This window comes from Hyperolius riggenbachi, chromosome 1 (genome assembly GCF_040937935.1).
Source record: "Hyperolius riggenbachi isolate aHypRig1 chromosome 1, aHypRig1.pri, whole genome shotgun sequence".
Taxonomy (NCBI): Eukaryota; Metazoa; Chordata; class Amphibia; order Anura; family Hyperoliidae; genus Hyperolius; species Hyperolius riggenbachi.
Window position 1 is genome coordinate 637,422,035 of NC_090646.1, and position 27,400 is coordinate 637,449,434.

The following is a 27,400-nucleotide window of genomic DNA, read 5'->3' on the forward strand; positions in this document are numbered from 1 at the left end:
GCAGTGAAAAGCTGACAGATCTGGCAAGTTTTGGAGTCCATCTCCTCATGGGGGATTCTCAGAGTTATCCTTATTTTTAAAAACACTTACTGGACAGCTTACTGAATTTGCATAGCTAGGGCTTGATTCACAAAAGGGTGATAACTGAGTTATCACGCCTAAAAGCTTAGCACCCTAGTTTGCACGTGCAAAGCTTTTAGGCGAGATAACTCCGTTATCACCCTTTTGTGAATCAAGCCCTTAGTGTGCACATCATTGGAAAACTTGGAACTATGGAAACTTTCATACTCGCGATGCATTGTGCTGTAATTAGTCAAATCGCCACAATCCCGTCAGAAGCCTTCTGTTGGTTACCACATGATTAGTGGCTACCGCATGGATTAGGCAGTAATTTAAGTCTATGGCGACGCAGTGTGTGTAAACAGCAGAGACCGGTGGGACATGCCAAACAGACGGAAATCCCGATGACATACTTCCTGTGCCGCAGGTATGTCACTGAACAGGGGCGGGCCTATGCATAGGACCCTGTTGGTGCACTCTGAAGCACGGTCATATGAAGTATAATTTTGTGCAGTGTGGCGATCCCGTGGCAGGCTCCCCTGCTGTGGGATCATGTATAAATGCAGCCTAAAGGGAAAAAATTAAAATACCCCATGATGAGATGGACTAGTCCAAAACCTGTCATATCTGTCAGATTTGTGATACTTCTGTAAGCGACAGGAACATCGTTGATAAAGTAATTTACAGTGCCTTTTAATCTGTGAGAAATGTACTTCTTGTAACATTTTAAATACATATGTGCAAACACTCTATACTGTATTTTTTGGACTATAAGACTCACTTTTTCTCCTCAAAAAGTGTGTGTGTGTGTGTTGGGGGGGCAGAGGGGGGGGGCAGTCACTGCGTCTAATAGTCCAAATGCACAGAGTACCTGACTTGTGAACACCTGCCAATCCGAACCTCCAACCTGCTGCATTGTTGGGGACTCCCTGTACTCTGTCCATGCAGAGGACGACAGAGGCAGGCACATTGGGGACACGCGGGACAGTGGAGGACACAGAGAGACACAATAGATACAAAGGGGGCATAATTCACAAGTTGCCCCTTCACCATGGATGTGCCAGGTTTAGTATATATATATTTTTCCCCTGGTTTTTGTCTTCTAAACCTAGGTGCGTCTTATGGTCAGGAGCATCATATAGTCCAAAAAATACAGTGATTGTATACATTATTGGTCCTTTAAAAACACGTAGGCTACATTACTCAAAAATGTATCTGAAATTAATATACAAAGATAATCAAACAGCGTCTCAATAGAGAAATACGGATCTATTGTAAATGGACATGTACAAACAAATTCTATACAGAACACGAGATCCGTCAGATGTCCATTTAGCCACTGCTCTCCAATGCAAGAGATGGACTGTTTTTTTTTCTTTAGACAAGTTTTAAGCCACCTTATATTTGTTTGCATTGTTCACATTACTCAGAAGAATTGTGCAAATATTACCGTGGAATCCTCTCCCCCTGCCACGGTCGAGGAGCGAGCTCTTCCGGTTGGACTGGTTGGCTGTTAAAGGACAACGTGAGCATTAAGTATTACAGCCTTTGTGGTAAGTGCCGTGTGCTCGGGTAAGATTAGAAAGTGAAGGAATCACACCAAAAGGTGAAATTAAAGCCAGTTCCACCCAGAACTAGAGCAACATCTGTGCCGTGGCTGGAAAGCTAGATTACGTGCCTGCTTCTTAAGCTACGTACACACAGGAAGATGAACGATTGTTCCACGATCTATCTTTCAAGATATCCACGCAATGGGACGTCAACATTAAAAGACTAGACTAGTAGAAGACTACGAACGATACAGCAAACGGTGGTGGATATAGGTGAAGTGCCTACATACACTACAGACTTTGCGGACACAATCGTTCATAGTTCTGTACACACTGCTGACTGAACGATGATCTGCTGAAGCAATCCCTCATGGTGGCCATTTGAAACACACGAGAATAGTCGTAGATCATTCACCTAAACCGTTGTTTTTTTCTCAAGGTTATCTGTACAATCAGTTCATTGTTTGGATAATTTGTTCCCCATGTGTACGAGCCTATACAGCTCTCAAGGACTAAAAGCGAGGACATCTTCACACCAGAAGGTCCATCTCTGGCCAACCTCAGCAGCCACAGCCCTTGATGGATCTCCCATAATGCAGAGGAAAAGGTGTGCTCATTCCAGAGGCAGGCTGGATGGCACCATTCTGGCATTGCAGGAAGGGCCAGAGATACAAAGGAGGTAACAAGCTATCTAAGATAGGATTAGCTCTGGGTGGAACGGTCCTTTAAAAATTCACAGATTAGTATTAATTATATAAGTGAGTAATTTGGTCAGATTATCATTGGTGAAGTTGATTTTCCAAGAATCACAATTTAAGTCGAAATAAAATTTACGTATCATAAAATCTTATATACTGTACTTCAGTGCAACAAATCCTGTTGCAGTTAATAGGTTAAATTCACTTCCTCTTACAGTTGATATTCCCCCCAAATTTTTTTTTTTAACCTAGCAAGAGTAATCAACTCCTATTCGCCTTATTAAAGGACCAGTCTAGCGAAAAAAGTAAGCAGTTAAAATCTAACAGAACTGACAGGTTTTGGACAAGTCCATCTCCGCATGGGACATTCTCAGGGTTTTCTTTTTTTCTCAAAAGCATTTCTGAACGGCAGTTGCCAAGTTTTGACAAAATACTGTGCAAGTGAGTAGGGAGGCTGGCTGGCATCTTACTATTTTGGCAATTCGGAAATGCAGTTCAGGAAATGCTTTTGAAAAGAAAACCCCCATGAGGAGATGGACTAGCCCAAAACCTGTTGGTTCCGTCAGATTTTAATTGCTTACTTTTTTGGCTGGAGTTGTCCTTTAATGCCTAAGCCCATGTAAAAAAATCTAATAGAAAAAAAACCCCAAACAAAAAACGACATCTACACGAAGGTCTATTATATGGTATCTCTTAGAATTATTTAAATTCTGGGTTAAGAAGCCCTCAAGTGGGGTTTAGATGATGTACGTCCCAAAACGTGTTTCTTATGAGTTCCTGGAAAGTGTAGAAGAGTATAATCATGTTGTGGTGAAACATGAGCGAGTGAGACGTGAGTGATGGCAACCGCTAATGAGTGACTAGTGACACTGTCATTTCACAACATGGCCTATTTAAAACATCAAGCTTTCAAACCAAGTCGCTACTGGCAGCAGATGGGCGTGTAAGTGATGACCAGAGCATGAATGGACGAAACTAGTCGGGAGGTTCTAGGGCTTCTTAATGTCCCAAAGAGGAATCCATAAAACATATTGATGATTGACGGTACAATTTCCTGTAGGAGTGTGACAGTGGCCTCAATTCACTAAGCTTATCTCCTGTCTTTAATCACGTTTCTAGAGTTATCACCATGGTGATCAGGCATGTCATATTCTGGAAACATCGTACCTCAGGCAAACCTAAAGTTATCTCTTCTGTCTTTAAGTTAACTCTTCAATCGTTAAAATAACTCCAGAATTCTAAAGTTAAAGACAGGCTGTTAATTAACTACGCGTAAAAATAACTACAGAGGAGGTAACTTAACTACAGAGGAGGTAACTTAACTACAGAGGAGGTAACTTAACTACAGAGGAGGTAACTTAACTACAGAGGAGGTAACTTAACTACAGAGGAGGTAACTTAACTACAGAGGAGGTAACTTAACTACAGAGGAGGTAACTTAACTACAGAGGAGGTAACTTAACTACAGAGGAGGTAACTTAACTACAGAGGAGGTAACTTAACTACAGAGGAGGTAACTTAAGGAATGAAGAGATCCGATAACTCTCTCACTGTGTGGAGGTAAGTTTTTTCTTGCCTTATCTCCAGCATGATCTTAGTGAATTGAGGCCAGTATCAATTACCTGGAGCAACAGGACTGGATTTCTTATTAAGAAAATTAGACCTGCGTCTATAGCTGCTGATGACTATTACTACTGTACATGGAGAGACAGGACAAAAGATGACCAGTAAGCAAGAAATTATCCTAATATACAAATAACCACTAATCTAAGGAGAGAAAAACTAACCCAATCAAAGCCATTAACTGCGGATCAACTAGCCTACAGTTAAAGGATACCCAAGGTGACATGATGAGCTAAACACGTACAGTGCTAGGCATACAGATAACTAGCTGTGTTCTTTTCTTTTTCTGCCTGAAAGAGTTAACATTTGGGTGTGCAAGTGACAGTTTCTTTAAATTGGGACTTTAGTCAGATGATGGCATAATCCTCATTGACAAGGAATTAAAGCCATAAACCACTTTCCTGGCTTTAGAGAGTAGGATATAGGTAAAGGTCAATAGTTTCTATATTTTAGCTTCTAGGACGCTGAAAGACTGTCAGCATAAGAGAAAATACAACATTAAACATGGTTTCTTAGCTGATACACATAAATAATAAATACATAATATTTAATAAATAAAGCTAGAGGCAGGGGCATAACTATAAGGGATCAGCCCCCGTGAGGGCAAGAAGGCCCAGGGCTGTGGAGGCCCTCTACTACTAACCTTCCCTTTATGGGATACAAGGGTCCATCCTGCAGATAAGAGGTTTTTGTGGCTACGCTTGTTATGGGTGTGAAGATTAATTAAAAGTCGTATGCTTTATGCCTTTTAATAAGCACATTGGTTCCATCAGAGGTGTCGGCGTCACAATACGGGATTATAATGGACGCCAAGTTGCAGTCGCTCCAATTTATCACTTCATACAAGCTGTCATCCTGTAGCAAATGATCAGAGCTTTCTCGGAAAGTCCAGCCATCTCCCTTCATTTTTCCCTGCACAATTTTATGGTTCCAGCGTTAGACTGTCTACAAGAAGAATCTTCAGCTCTGTCAGCGCGAGTCCCGGCAGCTTTGTAAATCATCGCCAGTCACAGCGTTTCAGCCTCCTTCAGCGGATGCCCAGCTTCTTCCACAAAAGATTTATGAGGCTGGTCCGGCCATCGTAATTACGGATAAAGTTTCAGTCTTTATCAGAGTTAAACGACATCTGAGGTGAAATTAAACTAATGAGAAACAATTGCATCTATCCTCCTACTCCTAAGATTGACTTTTTTTTCTTTTTTTTTTTTTTAAGATATCCCACCGTTTTATTTTATATTTGAATCTAAGTTTTGAAGAGGAGCGGTCAAGCCATACTATCTCAGAAAAAAAAAATCCACTTACATAAGTAGATAAATACTTGCTCTACTTATATAACATATGTATTCCACTGTCCACAGTTAGATTTGTTATTTTTCTACACTAAAAAAAGTAATCCTTAGCACTTCCCATTTTATCTGTGGCTATTTTGAAGCCAATCCTGATGTCATTTCCTCCCTTACTCGCCTCTGCCTGATTGTGTATGCATTGCCCGCCCTTCACTATAGAAAGTGCATAGTCTCAGCATGAGAAATATTGACCAGACAGGAACAGAGGTGTGGGAGGGGAAAAGAGGAGGGAAAGATGCTTCAGCCATTCCGGCTGCATTAGTTAAGTCTGAGGAGAAGTAAAGTAGCAAAAAACAAAAACAAAAACCAGCATACCCTGTAACTTCCTTTTTGTGTACCAAATTTTGTGTGTACCAAATAAGAGTCAGGTGCTGACTCTTATTTGGTCATCTGTGGAATGATCATTTATCAACAAGAAAAGTAATAGTGATTTTAACGTTTGGATTGCCTGGTTTGTATCATTACTTGTTTACAAGATAAAAATAAAGAATTGATTTTTGCCTTTATGTCTGACAGTTACAGTTTAAGCGTTTACTGCTTCATTGTCTCAAAGGCCCCATTCACACTTAGAAGCGCGGCAAAACGCTGGCGATTTTTACCGGCATTTTGCGGTAGAGATTTTTCTGCAATTTCACACGGGAAGAAAAAAAAAAAAAAAATCACTGGACAGTGCAGTGATTTCTCCGTGATCGCGTTTAGGCCCGGTTCACATTAGCGTTCGCTATCAGGATTTTCCGGATCGGATCCGGAACGCATACTGTACAAACGGAACGTACGTAATGTCTATGCGGACGTTCACACGCGTCCGTTCCGTACGTACCGGAGCCGGATCGGATTCGGACTCCGGACTCTTTTCCAACATGCGCTATTTTTTGGGTCCGGATCTCCGGCCCACGCTTCCTGACCGGAGCCTGACAGCACCATCAGGCACACAGAAACCAATGGGGAACGGAAGGCACAGAACACACTGCCTACAAAAACCTGACATTCTACCCCACTTCCTATGCGTATCCAAGCGGCCATTTCGGATGGGGACACATGGGCCAAGCATGTCTGGAGTGGAGCAGCAGTGACAGACGTGCTGGAGCTGTTTTGGTAGAATGTCGGAGGTGGAGGTGAGGCCTACAGCGGAGGAACCTGATTCTACAGGTGCACCAGGTGCACCTTCTGCTGACCCCAACATTTTATTTAATTTCGCTATTTTTTGCCCACGGATCCTGATGGCAGCCTGATGCATGCCTGATGCAAACGGACCGGATCCTGATCGGAACCGTACGGTTCTGATCAGGATCAGGTCCTGATGCGATCAGGATCCGGTCCGTTTGCAAGGCAAAACGCAAGTGTGAATGGGGCCAGAGCTTCTATAGCACTGAAACCCGATCGCCGGGAAATCGCCTGAAAATGGTGCAGGCTACGCGTTTGCGTTTCTCGATTTTAGGTGATTTGCGCAAATCGCCCAAGTAAGAACGGGCCCATAGGGTTTTATTACACTAGCGCTTTCACAAGCACTATCGTTTTGCTGAAATCGCCGGTTAAACGCTCAAGTGTGAATGGTGTCTCAATGACACTTTCAGTATCCAGAGCTTAAATCTATGAACAATTGACACTTTCTATCTCAGAAGTCATTTACTGCAAGGAAAGTGTTTTATGGCTGTAATTTCTTATCAGTGAGTTACGCTACAGTCCGACTCGGTCCAGACCCAGACAGAAACTGTCACTTGCATACCTGATTAACTCTTTCAGGCAGAGAAAGAAAAAAAGGAAACCAGCCTAGTTATTAGTGTGCTAGGCACCGTACATACACAGGTCTATCTCACGCCACCTCGACTGTAGCCATATTTGTGCACTCTTAGCACAAGAAAAAAACAAAAAAGGTTGACTGCTATACACAATATGTTTTTTAGTTGCACTAAAGTCTATCGAGTAAACCTATAGTAAATGTGTCGCTCCTAAATGTGGGGCACCCATCTTCTTAAGCTAATGCACTATACAATTTCCACAACTTTTTTCGATCTAATGACCAGACAAATAAAAATCGGTGCTCTCAAGATGCAGCAGGAAGCTGGTCAGTCAGCAGGATGTGGAGACAGTCCGAGAAGCTTCATTCCCCGCTGTGGTAAGGAACGAGTTAGCAGCTCTTATGATCAACGTCATCTGTTCTAAGAGTGGACCATTCCGGTTGCTAAGGCAACATCAGTGCAATAAACATCGAAGGGGACACGTTATAGCGCACTAATTCAGCTGACCAGCTATCTTCCTGCCAAGCCTGATAAATGTGTCAGAAGAAATCTGTGTCTTTGGCGATCATGCAGGAAAGTGATAAATGAAGCAGGTCTGTAAATGTCAGAAGGGTGATGAGATAACACCAGGGAGCGCGAGCCGGAAAATTAATATCCACAATGACTGAGGTTCTACTTAATCCTTTAAAGCTGAACACCGGTGTCAAAGATTACCCAACACTGATTAGTTACAACCAGTAATTAAGCCTAATTCACAGGTGTCGAACTCCAAGCCTGGAGGGCCAGATCCATGCCAGTGTTTAGGATGGAGTGAGAAAGAGAGGAAGGTGTTCTACCTGATGGACCGCACCTTCCCTGATTCAGACCCAATTCATTTGAGCTGTATCAAAAATGTGTGAGGATCTCGGCCCTCGTAGGACCGGTTTGACATACCTGGATAATCCGGCATGACCTTCAGTAAAAACTTGAACCCTGATTCACGGATCTACGGTAAGATTGCCCATTACTACCGATGAGCACATTGCAGACGTTGCCTAATTTGTGGAACAGTCCTTACCAAAGTAACATAAGTGTGGCTATAGTAACGCGTGGTACACTCTTACCGTAGCTTTATGAATAAGAGCCCAGTTTCCCTGCTCTATATTGGCCATCCCAGTTGCTTTTGTCCCCGAGTAGAAAACATTCAGGAAACCCTACTGGGGGTGGGAGGAAACACTGATTACAGTTGCATGGAATCTTACCAAAGCAACACCTTTCTGCTATGTTTGCTCACCCTTCTCAGCTGTAGTTCGTGACCAATAGACAACAGGGGGAGCTATGGCAATGCAGCATTCAATGACCTATCCGTAATCCCTACAGTGATCTAATAGTTCCCAGGCAAGAGTTACACATATACCACCTAGTATCACAGTTTCACAGTTATGGTTTGCTGATCACTGACTATTTTCACTATTCTACAGCTTTAATATTAGCTTTAGCGTTCATCCCCATTGATGCAAAAATGTGCTTTCTGGGTGCCTTGATGAAAGCCCAGTGATTTGGTGAAACAAGTAGGTGGGGAGGAAGCGGAACCGGGGGGGGGGGGGGACACACCTCAGGACAGCACAAGCTTATGTTTACAGCTGCACATCACAAAATCCGCCAGCGGGATCCCAGCATCGGCAGACACGTCACAACACCGGATGCCTAAGACGCAATGTGCTGTGCATTCAGGAAGGAGTGGTGAGATCTGTGCTTGTCACCTTGGCCATATGTTCATACACTGTCACACAGCATCTAGCCAATACTGGACAATCAGTTAAAACTAAGGGCCCATTCACGCTAGAAAACGCTAACGCAAAACGCTGAGCGTTTTTCTGGCGTTTTTTCCTAGCGATTTTTCACTGTATAGAGGGCGTTTTTCCAGTGATTAGCGTTTTGCTATTTCTAGTTCAATTCAAATACTTTTAGTGAATCGCTAATCGCTCCAGAATCACTCAGAAAACGCTGCATGCAACGCGTTTGCGTTTCAGCAAATCGATAAACGCTTAGGGCCCGTTCTCACCTGAGCGGGAATCGCGCGATTCCCACTCACGGCAAACCGCTAGCGGTTCTGCAAGAACCGCTACACAATGTAGCGAGTGGCAGTGTTCGCCCTGCCGCGGTTGCGGATAGAGATAACCGCAACCGCGCTGCATGCAACGGTTTGCCGGCGACGAGCATTCCGCGATTTGCGATCATGATTAGTGTGCATAGCACGCTAATCGCGTTCGCTACAAAACCGCCGCAGTGTCCAGTGATTTTTCCGCGCTAATTGCGGGAAAATCACTCCCGCAAAACGCCGGCGGTTATCGCCGGCGTTCTGCGGTTTTACGTGTGAACGGGCCCTTAGATGAGAACACTTCCATACAGTTTCATTGTGCACACGTTTTTCCAATCGCTAGAGATTTTCAGCAAAGCTGAAATCGCTCTGAAAACGCTCAAGTGTGAATGGGCCCTAAATGCTGGCCAGCAGGTGTGCATGTGTGTGATGACTAGGGTCAGTCCAACTAGTTAGGCTATTGTGGGCTATTAATGTTAGGCTATCCTGAGGTCCCCTTGATTCATGTTTTTTGGAGGTCTGGGTTCACCCTCCACAGTATACTCTGTAACCTTGACCGATTTGCAATAAATACCCTATTTTATCAAGGTTTTCAGCACCAAACGCTTTATTTTTTTCAAATGTACAATAAGGAGACCCCGTTCTGTGTGGCTGCAATGCTCTACAGCAGCTTTGCAGCCTTGGCACCCATAGAGTGACCGAAGACCAATCATTTTGATCGCTGATCACGTGACTGCCACAGGTCTAATAAAAGGCAAAGTATATATAAAAAAAAAAAAAAAGTGCATTGTTTCATCCACTCCATGCCATCATCAGAACAGTAAATCTGCCTTTGTCTAACCATACTGATGTCCAGATGCTGCTTCTTTACAAGTTTTGAGAACGTACATTTCTGTTATGTAGGAAGTAATCAAACTTAGTAGCATGCATCAGTAAGAGACTCCGTTTCGAGGAAAGACCCAAACCACCAAGAGTTGAAGAAACATTTGGTTGCCTTTTTCCTGGTTAAAAAGTACAAAGCAAACTTTTTTCTTCTTCTCGTCACCTATCAGTTTTGGTTTTAACCACAGGAAAAAGCAACCGAGAAAGGAGGGACAACGAGAAAGATTTATAGAAGCGAGATTTACCAGTGCCAGATGCGCTTGTTCGGCTACCCCATCAGTCACGCTGCAAGACCGCAGCCTGGTGGACGGCTCTCTTTGCTGAAAAGACATGGAGGAAACTGTCAGTTTACGACTTGGGTGTCAACACTGGCGACATCCAATACCGACACAGAAGTTTTCATTCGTTTTCAATATATTTACACCACCAAACCCCTGACATCAAAGAAAAATGAATGAAACACGTAAATAAAAAATTACATTTTCAAAAATATTCACCAAATGGGAGGGAGGCGGTGGTGGTGTTACCTTATGTCGTTCCCAAGCGGTTTGCTGCGGTGGAGAAAAAAACGTGGTGTCTGAGGTTAGTAGGTTATCATCCCTGGGTCAGAAGAGTGATTCAGCGCAGAAATGGCAGATTACAGAAACCCAGCAACACAAAGGGGTTTCATTTATCAGAGAGAGGTCAGAAGCCAAATGTTGGGTTGACCATCGTAAGTAAATGAAAGGGAGAAACTGATTGGCTGCTACAGCTGGGACAACTTCCTATTAGAGACTTTAGTTTTTTTTTTTTTTTTTTTACAACAGACTGAAGTCAAAGCGGAATGTTTTGTGTTAATCCTGTTTCTAAGGTTACTGTGTAATAGAGCTTGAAAAAGTGGCCAACTGGAACTTCCCAATGTTTTGTGCAGTCTAGACTGAAGAGAAACCTGCTTCACAGCTGAATTATGAGAAGGTCATGTTAGCAGGAAGAACAGCTTACAAACCACACCCCACAATGCAGCTGTGAAGAACTTCCTGTAATTCTCAGTCTAGGCTATGCGGAATGGCGACTTCCTGTCCATCACTTTCAAGCAAACCTATCTGCATTGGAACAGAGAAACCAAGCAGCTCAGGGTGACCCAAACCACTAGGAATGTATAGGGGGATAAAAGAGACCAAAAAGCCCTCCTACTAATAAGCAATGCTTGGTGGAATTTGCCTTCTTAAAACAGAAGGAAATTTGCAGTAATTAAGCTATAAGTTAACATTTGTGGATACCCATAGTGCACCACTACTGAATATGCAAATTATCCCTTTTCGCCCTTGTAAGCCAGGCAAGCATCCAGAACCGCTGGTGTATAGCAAGCCTATAGCTTTAGATATTACACAGCCACACCAACCCCACATGTAGACAGCCTGTTTTGGGCTGTTGGCCCTCAGTACACGATTTGGTATATAAAAACTAAACAGAATATAATATTACGCTAATGCTACAGAATCACTTAAATAAGGCGCAGCAAAGTGCTATCAGAAATAATCACTGCAGTGCAGTAAAAAAAAAAAAAAAAAAAATAGATCTGTTGCTTTGAGTTGGTGTACTAACACCATGCATTTACAGCACATTTCAAGTCACAAAAATGAAGCTGTACGCCTAGGCCGACATCTCCCTTACAATGCGCTCCACCTCACACTCTCCATCTTCCGACACTTCCGCCTTCACAGTGGAAGTTCCCGTTTAGAATGCGGAGGTGTTGGAAGATGAAGAGTGGCATAAAGCGCATTAGGTAATGGCAGCCTAGGTGAATTTCCACTCCCCCACCACTCCAAGCTTCGAGGCAATTTTGCTTTTCATGAAATCAATGAAGCGCATCCTTGCTGCTAAACAAGGGCTTTTGATGGATGCTGAAGTCATGTTTAGGAACAAGTCATCTGTTCTGGTCAAACATCCATGCTTGCTCCCTAGTCAAAGCCACATTAGGCAGGTAAGGCCTCACTATCAGATTAGTTTCATAGTGAACACTCTGAACCACAAATCTGTTTTTGTGACTTCTGTTTAATTGCTCTGCAAAGGGAAAGTGAATGTAATATTTTAATTGGACACATTTTTCTATTGCCTTTACAACAGGTTGTCCTAGGGAGTCTGGGGTGCACTGGTACACTGTCCCCAGATCACTCTACACCGCTAGCCCTGGAAAGGATCACTCCACATCCACGCAATATGCGGCATGTCAAATGAATAGATTTGCCATCAAAGGAGGAGGGTTTTTTCTTTTTTGGGGGGGGGGGGGGGGGGGGGGGAGAACGATAATTGCAATTGGTTAAGTGGAGGTTGAGGGGTTCTAAAGTAAGCTGTACATATATATTTAACCCTTACAGGGCAACTGAATCGAGAGTAATATGGAGGCTACCATATTTATGTCCTTTAAAGCAATACCAGTTGCCTGGCAGCCCTGCTGATCCTCTGCCTTTAATACTTTTAGCCATAAACCCTGAACAAGCATGCAGCAGATCAGGTGTTTCTGACAGTCAGATCTGACAATATTAGCTGAATGCTTGTTTCTGGTGTTATTCAGACACTACTGCAGCTAAATAAATCAGCAGGGCTGCCAGGCGACTGGTATGGTTTAAAACATGCATGGGCAAACTCGGCCCTCCAGCTGTTACGGAACTACAAGCCCCATAATGCATTTGCCTTTATGAGTCATGACTGTGGCTGTCAGACTTCTGCAATGCATTGTGGGACTTGTAGTTCCTTAACAGCTGTAGGGCCGAGTTTGCCCATGCCTGGTTTAAAAGGAAAGAAATATGGCAGCCTCCATATACCTCACACTTCAGTTGTCCTTTAAGTTTATTGAGAACCAATAAGATCACTTTGGCTCAAAATATATGAAGCTTAAAGGGAACCTAAACTGAGAGGAATATGGAAGTTTCCGTTTAAACAATACCAGTTGCCTGGCAGACCTGCTGATCTCTTTTGCTGCAGTAGTAGCTGAATCAGACCTGAAACAAGCATGGAGCAATCCAGTCTGACTTCAGTCAGAGCACCTGATCTGCATGCTTGTTCAGGGGCTGTGGCTGAAAGTATTAGAGACACAGGATCAGCAGAAGAGTCAGGCAACTGGTATTATTTTAAAATGAAAAATCCATACCCTTCTCAGTTTAGGTTCCCTTTAATGCCAAAAGGTAAGGATTTCTGCCATGTAAAATTCAGTGTCACAAAAGAGGACTGCAAAAAATACATAAAACACTTAAAGAGACTCTGTAACGTCAAAAGATCCCCTGGGGGGTACTCACCTCGGGTGGGGGAAGCCTCCGGATCCTAATGAGGCTTCTCACGCCGTCCTGCGTCCCTCAGGGGTCTCGCTGCAGCCCTCCGAGAAAGACGACGTCAATATTTACCTTCCCGGCTCCTGCGCAGGCGCTCTGACGGCTGTCGGCTCAGAAGTAGGCGGAAATACCTGATCGCCGTCGGGTCTGCTCTACTGCGCAGGCGCAAGTCTCCGGCGCCTGCGCAATAGAGCGGACCCGACTGAGATCGGGTATTTTCGTCTACTTCGGAGCCGAGAGCAGCCACAGCGCCCCCACTGGAGCCTGCAAAGGTAAATATTGAACTGACAGTCGGGTCTGTCGCCGGCTGTTCGGAGGGCTGCAGCGAGACCCCCGTGGGACAGAGGGTGGCGTGGGAAGCCTCATTAGGATCCCGAGGCTTCCCCCACCCGAGGTGAGTACCCCCCAGGGGATCTTTTTGATGTTACAGAGTCTCTTTAATGTTCAAAGAGCTAAAACAGACGTTCCACCTCTGATCATTTTATGTGGACAGTTAATATGCTTTGTGCACAATAACTGCACTGACACTGTGGTATGGAGAGGGGAGAGGGACAAGAACCAGAAACATAGTATCCAGTTGAACGTCTCCAGCCTATATGATCGCTGAACTAGGGAGATTTGTGCAGACATCAAACTGATGGCTAAAATGATCCTGAACAAACATTTTAGTGGTCATCTATTGATGCCTTCATGTATTTGCATTAGCGTGACAAATGCAGAGAGACTGAAAAACTCTGTACTCAAAAAAATGTCCCCTGGGGGGTACTTACCTTGGGAGGGGGAAGCTTCAGGGTCCCAATGAGGCTTCCCCCTCCCCTGTAGCTGCAGGCAATCCAGCGCTGGCTCCTCTGAAGCGTCCCGCAATCCTGTCTTGACAAGCCTGAAAAGGCTTGCTATATTTACCTTCCCTGGCTCCAGCAGGGGCGCTGTTGCGGCTCTCAGCAGCAGAAAAAAACGGAAATAGCTGATCTCCGTCAGGTCTGCTCTACTAGGCAGGTACAGGAGACTGGCGCCTGCGCAGTAGAGGACCTACAGTGATCGCTATTTCCACCTATCTCCGAGCCAATACTGCGCCTGCCCTGGAGCCAGGAAGGCAAATATTTACATCCCCGCTGCTCGGAGGGGCACAGCGAGATCGCCGTGGGACACAGGAGGACAGGGGAAGCCTTGATAGGATCCGGAGGCTTCCCCCACCCGGGGTGAGTACCCCCCAGGGGAACTTTTTTTTTTACTTACAGGTTTTCTTGAAGGGACCACTAGCACAAAAAATTATAAAATGTAATATACAAAGTGTTCAAGACAGAGAATGAGTGCAGTAATATCAATGCCTGATACTTACAAGGAATAGATCACGATTGGGCAGCAGAGCCCATCTTCTTCACTTCAAGGACCACTATAGTGAAAAATGTTCAAATGTAAAATACATGTAAACACATACAAATAAGAAGTACATTTCTTCAAGAGTAAAATGAGCCATAAATTACTTTTCTCCTATGGTGATGTCACCTACAGTAGGTAGTAGAAATCGTATAGAACTGACAGGTTTTGGACTAGTCCATCTCCTCATAGGGGATGCTTAGTATTCCCTTTATTCTTTACAAAAGCACTCCCTGCAAAGGATCTGTAAAAAGGTGCAGGCTGGCCTCCCTTGCCTGTTTGTCCACTATTTTGGCAGTTGAACTGAGCAACTAACCATGTAGTATGTGCTTTGAGAATACAAAACACCCTAAAAACAAAAGAACAGGATGAGATGGACTAATCACAAACCTGCCAGATCTGTTAGATTTTTACTACTTACTGTAAGTGACGGGACATAGGAGAAAAGTCATTTCTGACTAATTTTACTCTTGAAGTAACATATTTCTTATTTGTATGTGTTTAAATGCATTTTACATTTAAAATTGATTGTGATAGTGGTCCTTGAAGTGAGGAAAAGGGGCTCTGCTGCCCAATCATTCTCTATTCCTTATAAGTATCAGGCATTGATATTACAACACTCATTCATTGTATGTGCCAGCAGCCACTAGCTAGCAGTGAGATCCGAGTATTCGTACACTCTTGGGATACCCTGGTGAAGCCTGGCAGTTGGTTGTGTGTCCTCTTGGGTGTTGTGATGGCACAAAATGCCGATTATATGAAGCCAAGCAGACAATGGGTACTGGACCCAGGACTGCAGCACTGCAAGACAGTCATGCTAACTAGCGATAGTCAATGACATGCTAATAATCCAGTGTATATGCAAATCTAATGTAAAATTGTGTGCAGCTCGGCAGGGCCACCATCAGAAATTTTCGAGCCCCATACTGGGCAAACCTACTGCAGTCCCCCCCCCCCCCCCTCCCTCAAAGGGCAAATCACAATCTTTGAAGCCTAAACACACTAATGTCCGTCTGACCGCTTTTCCTATGCTCTCATGGCTGGGAGCATTCTGCATAGGCTCAGTTCATTAAGGTGTAACCGCGCAGAGCGCTCCCAGCTATGGGCATGAGCATGATGGAGGAGGCACGTGGCCCAGAACAGTGCATGCGCAGTGCCCCGCAACAAAGCTGGATTGTGTGGACTTCACAGGAGCACAATGTATTGAACTGGAAGGGTATAGAGCACATGTGTCAAACTCCAGGCCTGGAGGGCCAGATCCATGCCAGTGTTTAGGATGGACTGAGAAAGTGAGGAATGTGTTCTACCTGACGGACCACACCTTTCCTGATTCAGACCCATCAATTAGTTTGAGCTGTGTCAATGTGTGAGGATCTTGGCCCTCGAAGGACCGGTTTGACATTCCTGGTATAGAGGGAGCGGAGTGACCACAGTGGGCTGAAAGGAGCTCCACGTAAGTAAAAATCCTTTTCTACCCACATTCATCCCAGGTTCACTTTAACCACTAACTGACTAAGTTAACTCCTGGATAAGCCTCCCGCCACCTTATCACATTAATGGGCAGCTAATGTGTGGCACGGTTTGCTGAGCCCCAGATTCACTGTGATGCCCTTAAGGCGGGTCCTGCAGCTTGAATCGGGCCAGTGAAGGAAAAAAAAAATGGTGAGGAAGTGGATTTTGATTGGCCTGATTCCAATCTGCATACGATTTGCATGCAAGCTCGAATTATTCATGACTCACTGACCAATAAGTCACTGACCATGAAAATTCCTCAACAGTTACACAGTTCGCAAGGCTGCATCTAATTCCCTGATAACTGCTTAAAAGGAACCTGAAGTGAGAGGGATATGGAGGCTGCCATTTTTATTTCCTTTTAAACAATACCAGTGGCCTGGCAGCCCTGTTGATCTATTTGCCTGCAGTAGTGTCTGAATCACACACTGAAACAAGCATGCGGCTAACCTTGTCAGATTTTTGTCAGAAACATCTGATCTGCATGCTTGTTCAGGGTCTACAGCTTAAAGTATTCTTGGCAGAGGATTAACAGGACAGCCAGGTAATGTGCATTGTTTAAAATTAATCAAAGGATATCTGAGGCAAAATAAATAAACTGGCTTATCTGGGGCTTCTTCCAGCCCCTAGTGGTCACTCTGTCCCTCCCCGCAGACCTGGGGGAGGAGTCTTCTCATGCACGGGCGTGCATTGGTGTCATCAGGTGCCTCTGTGATACTACGGTGAGTGAAGTGAAGACCAAGGCTGCAGCGAGTGACAGAGTGATCACTAGGGTCTGGAAGAAGCCCCAGGTAAGTACAGCTAGTATATTTAATCTGCCTTGGATATCATTTAAATAGGTCAGCCTACATATCTCTCTCACTTCAGGTATGGAAGGTATAAGGAGAACACGTTCTCGGAAGGGATAATGGCGGGAAATTGCCTGGGTGTCATGACAATCACTTGGCTTCAGTTGCTTCTGCATCCCGGACCTTGGGGAATTTACCAAAAGCAATTGGTTTATCCAAATAGGGTAAGGGGATGTGGGCCAGTGTGGAAGGATTGGGGTAAGGCTTAGATTTTTTGGGGGTGTTTAAAATTAAGAGTTTTATTTTGTTTCATCTATTAAATAAATTAGGCTAGTGGAAATGAACTGACTGAAAAGGAAGAGCTTCTGAGACACAGCAGGGCAAGTCCTCAAAGTTGAACCCCCAGATTTCTAATTAGGGATAATGTGTTGACACAGAGCTAATTGTAGGTTAGGTAGTCGCTGTACAGAGAAGAAAAGGCAACAAGGGCAGTTCCAGTACTTACAATCAGGGAGCTGAACTGTTCCCCGTTGGACTCGGAGTTTATCTGTAGTCGCCGGTTAAGCTCCTCAGATAGTTCCAGGGCACTTGGTCGAGTTCCTGGAGACCCCGGCGGTGGCAGAGAGGTGTTCAGTGGCTCAGTGCTTACATTCAGTTCCTCTGAAATGGTCTCCCAAGGCTAGAAAAAAGAAAAATAGTTTAATTTCTGGTCTAACAGCTAATTAAATAGTTGAAATCAAAAGTTGTAGGCAAAGTATTTCTCCTCTGAAATGCACTGTGAAGCTCAAGTTAGTGACCTCCCACTGACCCCTGTCCGCAGGTTCAGTGCTGAAGTCAAGTGTTGGGGTGAATTCAGAACTACCACGTCTCCCCGAAAATAAGACAGGGAAGTTTTATATTCCACACTACAAAAAGCTTTGGCACACATCAATCAGGAGGGGGTGCCCAAAACGGCCAAATACAGCCGCCCAGTGCTCCTTTTGCTAACTGGTGCAGATGCTCTCGTAGGCTGGAACACAGCACCATCATTGGGCCAATAACTGCACTCGATCAGTAGCAGTGACATCTGATAGGTCATTGCTACTGATAGAGTGCAGTGATTGGCCCAATGGCTGTGCCGTGGTCCTGCCCGCAAGACCACTGACACCAGTTAGCACAGCACCACTCTGTCCATGCTTGCCTGGCTCTTCCTTCACTAGGGCTTACCTTAGAGGGAGGGCTTATATTTCAAGCATGTTCGAAATTACAGCTAGGCCTTATTTTTTGGGAAACAGGGCATGTCCTGACCAACACAAATAAGCAGTATATGAATGCTTTTTACACCCCCTTTACTAAGTGACGTAATGAAGATTTGCAGAGACACAGGACAATTTATTTTATATCTTTTTCATAAGAAATTGCACACTTTTTCAATGACACGGACTAGAGGGGAAATCTGTTCAAACTAACCACAGACCGCAATAAAATCCTGACCGGTTCCTTACACTTCTCCATTTTGGCCAGCATCCCTGTTTATCAAACTCTGCTCAGTGCTATATCTGTCCAGACAAGCTTACCATCTATTTTAGGAGACCGGGCAGCGAGGCTTACCAACTTGCTCAAGGTCACAAGAAGACGACACTTGAATTCTAAGCGAAGCTATGTAGCATGTCTTGCTGTGTCATTGTTTTTGCTGTGGCCACATTTATCCACTGAGCCCCAGAGCATGACGCTGGAATTCTGCATTTTAAGTGACATCATGACGCTCTGACTATTCAGACTCGTATGTGTAGAAAAGGCTGCAAGCCTCTGCCTTCAATGGTCTCCAAAAAACGGGGAATATGGACCCCCTTGGCCTGCCTGCCCCACAAAGGGACCGCAGTACGCTGCTTAAACGTAATGAAGGGGGCTAGCTGCTTTTCTGGGTCCTTGTTATTGCCAGTTATCAGGCTGACCTTCCCTCTTCAGTAGGGTCAGAAAAGTACAATGTTGGTGCAGTCAGATTAGTGCTGGCCAAAAACTAGTAGACTGAGCTGAAAGAATTTGATTATATCAACTTAATGTACCAATGGTGCAGGTGGTTTACTGAAGCAGATATGCAGTGGGGGAGAAGGAAGGGCAGGACTGTGCCTAGATACCAAGAGAAATAGGAGGGGCAGTACTGTGCCTGGATACCAAGAGAAGGAGGGGCAGTACCGCGCCTGAATACCAAGAGAAGGAGGGGCAGTACCGCGCCTGAATACCAAGAGAAGGAGGGGCAGTACTGTGCCTGGATACCAAGAGAAGGAGGGGCAGTACTGTGCCTGGATACCAAGAGAAGGAGGGACAGTACCGTGCCTGGATACCAAGAGAAGGAGGGGCAGCACTGTGCCTGGATAACAGGAAATGGAGGGGCAGCACTGTGCCTGGATAACAGGAAATGGAGGGGCAGTATTGTGCCTGGATGCCAAGAAAAAGGAGGCTTGTTGCTAAAAAGAGCATTTTTCAGGGGTACCAAAAAGAAAAGTAAAAAAAAAAAAAAATGTATACATACCTCCCAACTTTTTGAGATGAGAAATAGGGACACTTAAACCACACCCCTGATCATGTTTTATAATTCAAAGCACACTGGTCCTTTCTATCGTGGTTAATTTTCCTTCATATTAACATTTTAAAATTAGTAATATCAATTTAAAGGAAGGGAATAAAGTTTAGAGTCAATCAACACTTTTTTTTAGTAGAATAAATATATGTATTTACATAGAAAGAGGGACAAATGAGGGAGGAAGAGGGACAGGGGGACTGGGCTCCCAAAGAGGGACTGGCCCTCCAAAGGAGGGACAGTTGAGAGCTATGTGTATGAACATATACTTAATCTACACTCTGTTGTCACTTTCTATCTTGTAATCCATGTATGTTTGTCACACATGTCCTCAGCCAGGAGTAGTAGATAAGGAAGGTCACCAGTTACCCATCCTTGCAGTTCCTGCTCATGCCATCCCCTCCCTGAACGCCCCTCTGTGTACTGGAGAATGGGAGCGAGGGTGTTTTGTATGCAGAGGACTGGCTTGCACCTCGCCGCCCCGCTGTATAATAACCTCTAAGTGATATTGCAGGCAGTAAACAAAGCATCAGGCAAGGACTCAGAGGCTCTAAGTGGATTTAATACATGCCAGCGTGGGACCTGACATGCCAGAACACGGATCAAACCACAAAGGCCCGATTTACTAAGATCACAGAGCCCAGGGGCAACAACAAACATGGACTGGAACCTTTATAGAGGAACCATAGCGACATACAGTAGAATGCAGTAAATGATTCAAGATACCCACCTTTATATCCTGGTTTCAGCTTCAGAAACTCACCCTATAGCTATAGATTAGGGTATATTGGTATTGCCCTCCTACTGAGGTTTAACCTAGGCTGTTTATTATGCAGAATTCTCCTCCTCTCAGAGGATTTCAGGAGACCAGAGATCTTTTGTACTGGCTGGTGCACAAACATTCCGCAGAGATCACCTGCCAGCCTGTGATAAGATTTCAGAAAGTAATGGCGTTTGCTATTAGGTGGCTAGAAATTGCATCATCCATCTGTGTCACATCAGATGACCGTAATGATGGCTCACTAGTGAGTGAAATGGTGGCTGTGCAATTGGAGCAGGATACACACAGCCACAGTGAACTGTTATGCTAATTACTCACCTTGTGATGCAGGGAGATGGATCAAGCGACGTCTCCCTGACGACAAGCACTCCGCCGATCCATCTTCCGGCCTTTGCATACCTCCCAACTTTTTGAGATGAGAAAGAGGGAGACTTAAGCCACGCCCCTGCCACACCCATGACCACACCCCCGTCACACATACCATAAAGATTTCATAAGGAAAATATGTTTTATATTTCAAACCACACTGGTCCTTTCTATCCTGGTTCATTTTCCTTCCTTTTAACATTTTAAAATGAGTAATATATCAATTTAAAGGATGAGAATAAGGTTTAGAATCAAACATTTTTTAGTAGAGAAATATATAGGTTTACATAGAAAGAGGGACAAAGGCCTGAAAGAGGGACAAATGAGGAGGAAAGAGGGACAAGGCTCCCAAAGAGGGACAGTTGGGAGCTATACTGGTGAGTATGCGCAACGTTACATGACGGGCGCAAAGAGACCTCAAGCAATCGCGATACTTTAAGATCCCAGACGATTCCGGGGCAAAGATCAGGTCCACCGTGACTCATTATCGCTGTGCGACGCTAAGCGATGTTTGCGTGATCATGCGCTTGTACCCACGTCCCGAGGTCACGTAAACGATCGCTCAAAAATAAATAAATAAATAAATAAACGTCAGGAGAATGGTCTGAAGAATTGCGAGGCAGGTACAGGCCTTTAGGAACAAATACTAGGAATAGATTGTAATAAATAAATGGGAGTATTTCTACAACTGCTGGCGTATTACCATTTCTCACACTGGATCGGATATGACACAGGCAAAGGTTCTACCACCTAAAACAATTTTTAGAATAATTAAGCGATGCTTTCAGAATCACGCAGGCTGTCCAGGGCTCTCCAGCTGTCGTAAAACCTGGGCCGGGGTCCCGTGGTGAGAACCACTACAAGACAGGACCACAGATAAAGCACCAGTACCGGGAGAAAGTGTAGTTTAAAATACACACCCATGGAGGAAACCTGTATGGGAAACCGCACAACATAGGTCTTAGTGGCTAGTATAGGTAGTCAAGTAAGGTATGCATGTCTAACCCAGAGGGATGGATCTTTAATTGAGCAAGTGTGCCAAACAGCTAGTATCTATACCATAGACGTATTCAAGCCAAAGTTCCCCAGAATCTACCTTCGTATAGGTTATTAGAATAGACACACTAGTTCAAAAAGGACAGTGACAAATGGCTACTTAAGTGCTCAACAAACAACTCTAACACGTTTCGCCCATACAGGGCTTCGTCAGAGCAGCAGGGTGTGTGTATAGTGCATAACACCCCCCACACCCGATGTGAAATCGGTCATTGATATCCCAGTTGGCATGAAAATGTAATACAAATTATTAAGCTGGAATTGGGCCAATCAAAATAACTAGGATGTGCACTCCTTTGCTGAATCTGTCATTTAGTTTGGCACTGTTATTGGCCTGAGGAAGCGGGCTCTGACCCGCGAAACGCATTGCCTGTGCTACTAATAAAAACCTTTGTAAAATACAAAGATTTTTTCGTCACTGAGGTAAGCTACCTCAAATTTATTTCCCGTTTTTAAACTGTTTTTAGATGCTTTTATTACACCAGGGTGCCTCTTATACCCTTATTGTAGGATGTGCACTCAATTGGCGCAATTCCAAGCTGTATACCACAGATTGTCTCCAGTACCTTCCTCTACTAATGCTGAAGAATGCTGGGAGATCCATCAGGTCACAGGAAGGAGGTGGAGTCCGATATCTGCCTGGCTTGACGACGCTGCAGAGTTCTGTCACGGACCTGATTTATGATGGCAACCAGTGACCTACTATCATAAATGCGGTTATACATTTAGCTCCACCCACCTCTGGTGCATCTCCGCCTTCTATGTGCTCCGGCTCTAGATCTTCACTGATGTGTCTTCGCGATCGGAACACTCTGTGCGCCTCCTGCTGTATGTGCCTGATATTGTTATCCGACTCCGACGCCACATCTCTAGGGAAGGGCAAAACAAGAAGGCAGAACATCAGAAATGCAATGTACACATTGTAGCAAAATAGTAAAAAAAAAAAAAAATCAAAACGTTTCACCTGGAAAAAGGGGATTAAAGGGAACCTGTGCTAAGTAAAATTATTCAAAAAAAAAACACGAGGCAACTTCAAATGAACATTACATAGTTACCTTGCCATCAGTTCCTCTCAGAAGCTCACCATTTTATTCTTACAGCAATCCCTTCCAGTTCTGACAACATTTTGTCAGAACTGAAATATACCAGTTGCTGTCAGTTATAGATTAGCAACTGTCAGTTACAACTGTATGTGCAAGGTAATGTCCATGTTTCCCTATGGCTCAAGTGGGTGATATTACAGTTTAACAGTGTGCTGACCAGGAAGCGGTTATGGGGTAGTGGCCATTTTTAAAATGGAGGACGGAAAATTCCATTGATCATAGTGGACAAACAGGACGCAGGAGAGGAGAAAGCGATTGATGAGTAGATTACACTGGAGGTAAGTATGACCTGTGTATGGTTATTTTGACTTTTTATTTTCAGTTCAGGTTCTCTTTAATAGTGTGCTGATCCGAAAGCTGTTATGGGGTAATGGCCATTTTCAAAATGGAGGACAGAGAATTCCCTTGATCACAGCGGACAAATACGACATGGGAGAGGAGAAAGAGAGTGAGTAGTAGACTACACGGGAGGAAAGTATGACTTGTGTATGTTTATTTTGACTTTTAATTTTCAGTTTAGGTTTTCTTTAAGAGCACTGGAAAACCACCACAATATGGCAGAGACAGGCGTACTCCCTGCCTTAAAGTACAACTGTAGCAAGAGGGCCAAGAAGGCTGCCATATTTATTTCCATTACAGCAGGGGTCTCAAACTCAATTTACCTGGGGGCCGCAGGAGGCAAAGTCAGGATGAGGCTGGGCCGCATAAGGAATCGCCGCCTCTGCCTGCCCCTCTCACTCTTCCTTCACAGAGAGGGGCGGGGAGAGGTGGCGATTGACGTCAGGAGGGGCAGAGCTGAAGCTGAAATCTCTGCCCCTTCCAGGAAATGCCGGCGGATTGCCCACCGGGAGATTTGGGGGCTCTGCAGCCCTCGTTTAGCGGCGGATTACTTGGGAGCACTGAAGCGAACTATAAGGAAGCTTTTGCCAGCGAGGGCCCCAAAATATTGTATCGAGGGCCGCAAACGGCCCGCGAGCTTGAGACCCCTGCATTACAGCAATACCAGTTGCCTGGCTGTCCTGCTGATCCTCTGCCTCTAACACTTTCAGCCATAGCCCCTGAGCAAGCATGCAGCAGATCAGGTGTTTGACACTATTGTCAGATCTGAATTAGCTGCATGCTTGTCTCTGGTGTGATTAAGACACTGCTGTAGTCAAATAGATCAGCAGGACAGCCAGGCAACTGGTATTGTTTAAAAGGAAATAAATATGGCAGCCTCTATATCCCTCTCACTTCCGTTGTCATTTAAGCCAGCCATAGACTCGCCCATTCTCCTACAGGCCAAAACTATGCTCTACAAGCATGACACGCATGTAATTCACTTTTTAAAATGCCACAAGCCGCTATGACACCGTTGGGCTTGTGAATTATTAAAAATTGAAATAACTGGCTGCCTGAGGCCGTAAATATGTTACTAGTAACACACCCTGAAATGGGCTGTCAAGGGAGGAATAGGTTTCCATATTTTAGCCTTGCACATTGTCTCAATAAGCCGCTTTCACGGAATACATTTTCCCTCTCATTATTCACAACGTCTCCGGACGATGCGACTGCGTCAGGATACTAATGTCTTTGGGGGGGGGGGGGGGGGCAGGGGGAACACTCCTCGCAATGCACAGCTGCAAGCCGTAAGACTGCTTCATTAGAACACTAGCAACGGCCGCAATTCACTGACTTTATAAAACAGCTGTGCATAAAGAGGAACTCCAGTGAAATAATTTAATAAAAAAAGTGCTTCATTTTTACAATAATTATGTATAAATGATTTAGTCAGTGTCTGCCCATTGTAAAAGCTTTCCTCTCTCTGATTTACATTCTGACATTTATTACATGGTGACATTTCTACTGCTGACAGGTGATGTAGCTGCTGCTTGCTTTTTTGGCAGTTGAAAACAGCTGTAAACAGCTATTTCCCACAATGCAACAAGGTTCACAGACAGGAAACTGCCAGAAGTACCACGGTCCTCAGAGTTTCTTGTGGGAAGTACTACAATATCAGCCATACACTGCAAATGTATTGCAGGAAAGCTGTAAGTTGTAACAAATGTTTTTTTCTTTAAAGGTTATTATGCTGTTGCTTATCTTTAAAGCAGACCTGAACTCAAAACGTCCTCTGTGCTCTAAAAGACATTATAAACCCACACTTGGATACCAGTCTTGATCTATTAAACCCTTTCTCTTGAAGGCTTATACATAATTGCATGTAATATTCCCATCAGATCGACTGGAAATTTCTTGTCAATGGATAATGTCCAGCACGTCAAATCTGCTTTCAAATCGAGAAAAGGATAGATTATGAGCAGTGCTGAACTAAAAAATGTTAATGTTAAAAATCATATATTGATCCGTCAATCTGAGAGGTTTTTACTTTAATATATCTTCAAAGTCTTAACAGGTACAAAAAAAGCACTTAAAATAAGTTGTCCCAGTTTGTCTGTGTTTGCTTTTCAGTAAGTAAAAAAATCCAGTTGAGGATCACAACATGTTGGCAAGACAGCACGCTGCTACTGCTAACTAGGTTCTGCTGAGCCTACATAAATGTTTTGGGACTTCCTGGTTCAGACGTCCAGCCACACCCCTTCATCCTTGTGCCACACCCCCACCACTTCCTCCCAGGACCATGATACCATCGCCTGGTCTCTGCACCAATACCGAGGCTAAGCAGCGGTCACATGGGGAAGGGTGCCGTCAGATGAGTTTATAGTAGGATACTTCTGCAACTAAGGTGATTGCTGGGAGTCTGTAGAAACCCAATTTTGCCAGAAGGTAGGCTGCTGAGGTAGTCAGGCTGCCTTGTCTGCAACCATAATGTGAGATAAGTAGGCAGAGACCTACCGTAGGATCGCGTTCACATATGCAAAGTTCACCACATGCTGGAAGGTCTTATTTACATGAACTAAATATATTTGATTGACACAGATAGGGGCTTTGAAGTAGACTTCTGAGATCACACATACATGAGGCTTGGCCGGTGCCACTGGGTGGTTCTGTTGTTGTGATTGACGTAGTACGTGCGCCCAAGGTTGTCCACTTTTTCCTCCCATCCTGGGGGCATAGGCGGGGCTGGCAGCTCTTGCTGGTGTGAAGAGGTAGAGTCGTTGGAATCCACAACATCCCAGGTCTGCTGAAAAGTCAGAGGAGAGAATTAGCCATCATTCACTAAAAGGCATTTCTTCAAGTTCAAAAGGGGGCACGGACGTGTCCATATGTCACCTATTGTTAGTGTACGGGAGCCAGGGTCACCTGGAAACAAGAGAGGCTATTCGGGCACGGCTCCAAAAAAATTACCGTGCAGATGAAAGGGTGTAGAAGGCTATAAAATGGCCAAACTGTCAGGTCCCCAGGCTAGGTCTCCTACTGACTGCTGTTCTGGCTACTTCTACCCAGAGATGGATTAAGATGAAATAAAACCCTAGGCAAGGTATGGTCTCCTCCTTGGGGTCCTTTTGATAATATGAGACAGGTCAGAGAAAGTGACAGTGGGGCCCCCTGACATCCACTAGGCCACAGGCACCTGCCTTGGTTGCCTTGTGGATGACCCCGCTTAGCCTTTACCCATCTGTTCATAACCTACCAGTGCTAAGGGGACAGATTTAATAACCCCCCACAGCACAAAAAAAAAATTAAATAAAAAAGAGAAAAAAACGCAACATGTTGGCTGCCACTTAAATATTTCAGGGAATGAGGACATACAAAAATGACATTTTGCAGTAGGGATGCTCGGTAAAAATACAAATAATTCAAAGTCGATGCAAATGTTATGGTTATTGTATGCAGCGTGGAGATAGACCAATCAGATAGGTCAATTTCCAATGAGTGTAAACTCTCAAAGTTAGCATGAAAATTTGCATCAACTCAGGATTATTTGCATTTTATTGACCATCCCTCATACAGCTTTCTGCACATGCTCTAAATACCCTATTGCTATGTGCATCTGCAATCCTCTGCAAGCACTGCAAACAGATTCTGTGGCTTTGCATACAAGAGTGAGAACAATGTTGCACTAAAGTGAACTAAACTGCATAGGTACATCTATAGGTCACAGTGTACAATCTTATAAAGCTGCGTACTCACCGCTCGACTGGTTCTGTGACGTCCCTTTGACGACGGTCGCTAGCGACACCTCTTCCTGATGGTGGGTTAAGCACGAGGTCACGCAACGTACGCAGCGGCACGAGCAAGACTTCCAGCGATTGCAGTACTTTGCACGGTGTCATTGGGGATCTGCCGCCGTGTCAGTCTTTGGCCATCACGCGACGCTATGTGACGTTCGCAATCGTGCGCCTGAACCCACCTGGCAATGATGTGTAAAAATCGCCAGGTGGGTACATAGCTTAAAGGACAACTGAAGTGAGAAATATATGGAGGCTGCCATATTTATTTCCTTTTATACAATACCAGTTGCCTGACAGTCCTGCTGATCTATTAGAATGCAATAGTGTTTGAATAATCCTGCTGATCTATTAGAATGCAATAGTGTTTGAATAATGCCAGAAACAAGCATGAATCTAATCTGTCAGATCTGACAATGTCAGAAACATCTGATCTGCTGCATGCTTGTTCATGGTCAA

General features: G+C 44.4%; 1 protein-coding gene across 17 annotated transcripts in view; it reads right to left on the reverse strand.

The window, feature by feature from the left end:
• The window catches only part of NEDD4L (NEDD4 like E3 ubiquitin protein ligase), a 491,133-nt gene that overhangs the window by 97,537 nt on the left and 366,196 nt on the right, over positions 1-27,400 (reverse strand). For 11 of the 17 annotated variants that reach the window (XM_068251284.1, XM_068251285.1, XM_068251289.1 and 8 more), the window contains 5 exons: positions 25,787-25,953; positions 22,466-22,595; positions 17,469-17,642; positions 10,224-10,298; positions 1,511-1,570 (listed from right to left, as the gene is read on the reverse strand). In XM_068251284.1, the coding sequence (XP_068107385.1) occupies positions 1,511-1,570; positions 10,224-10,298; positions 17,469-17,642; positions 22,466-22,595; positions 25,787-25,953 (606 nt within the window). The remainder of the gene's footprint in view (positions 1-1,510; positions 1,571-10,223; positions 10,299-17,468; positions 17,643-22,465; positions 22,596-25,786; positions 25,954-27,400) is intronic. The other 6 variants (XM_068251286.1, XM_068251282.1, XM_068251283.1 and 3 more) reach the window with 2 other exon arrangements.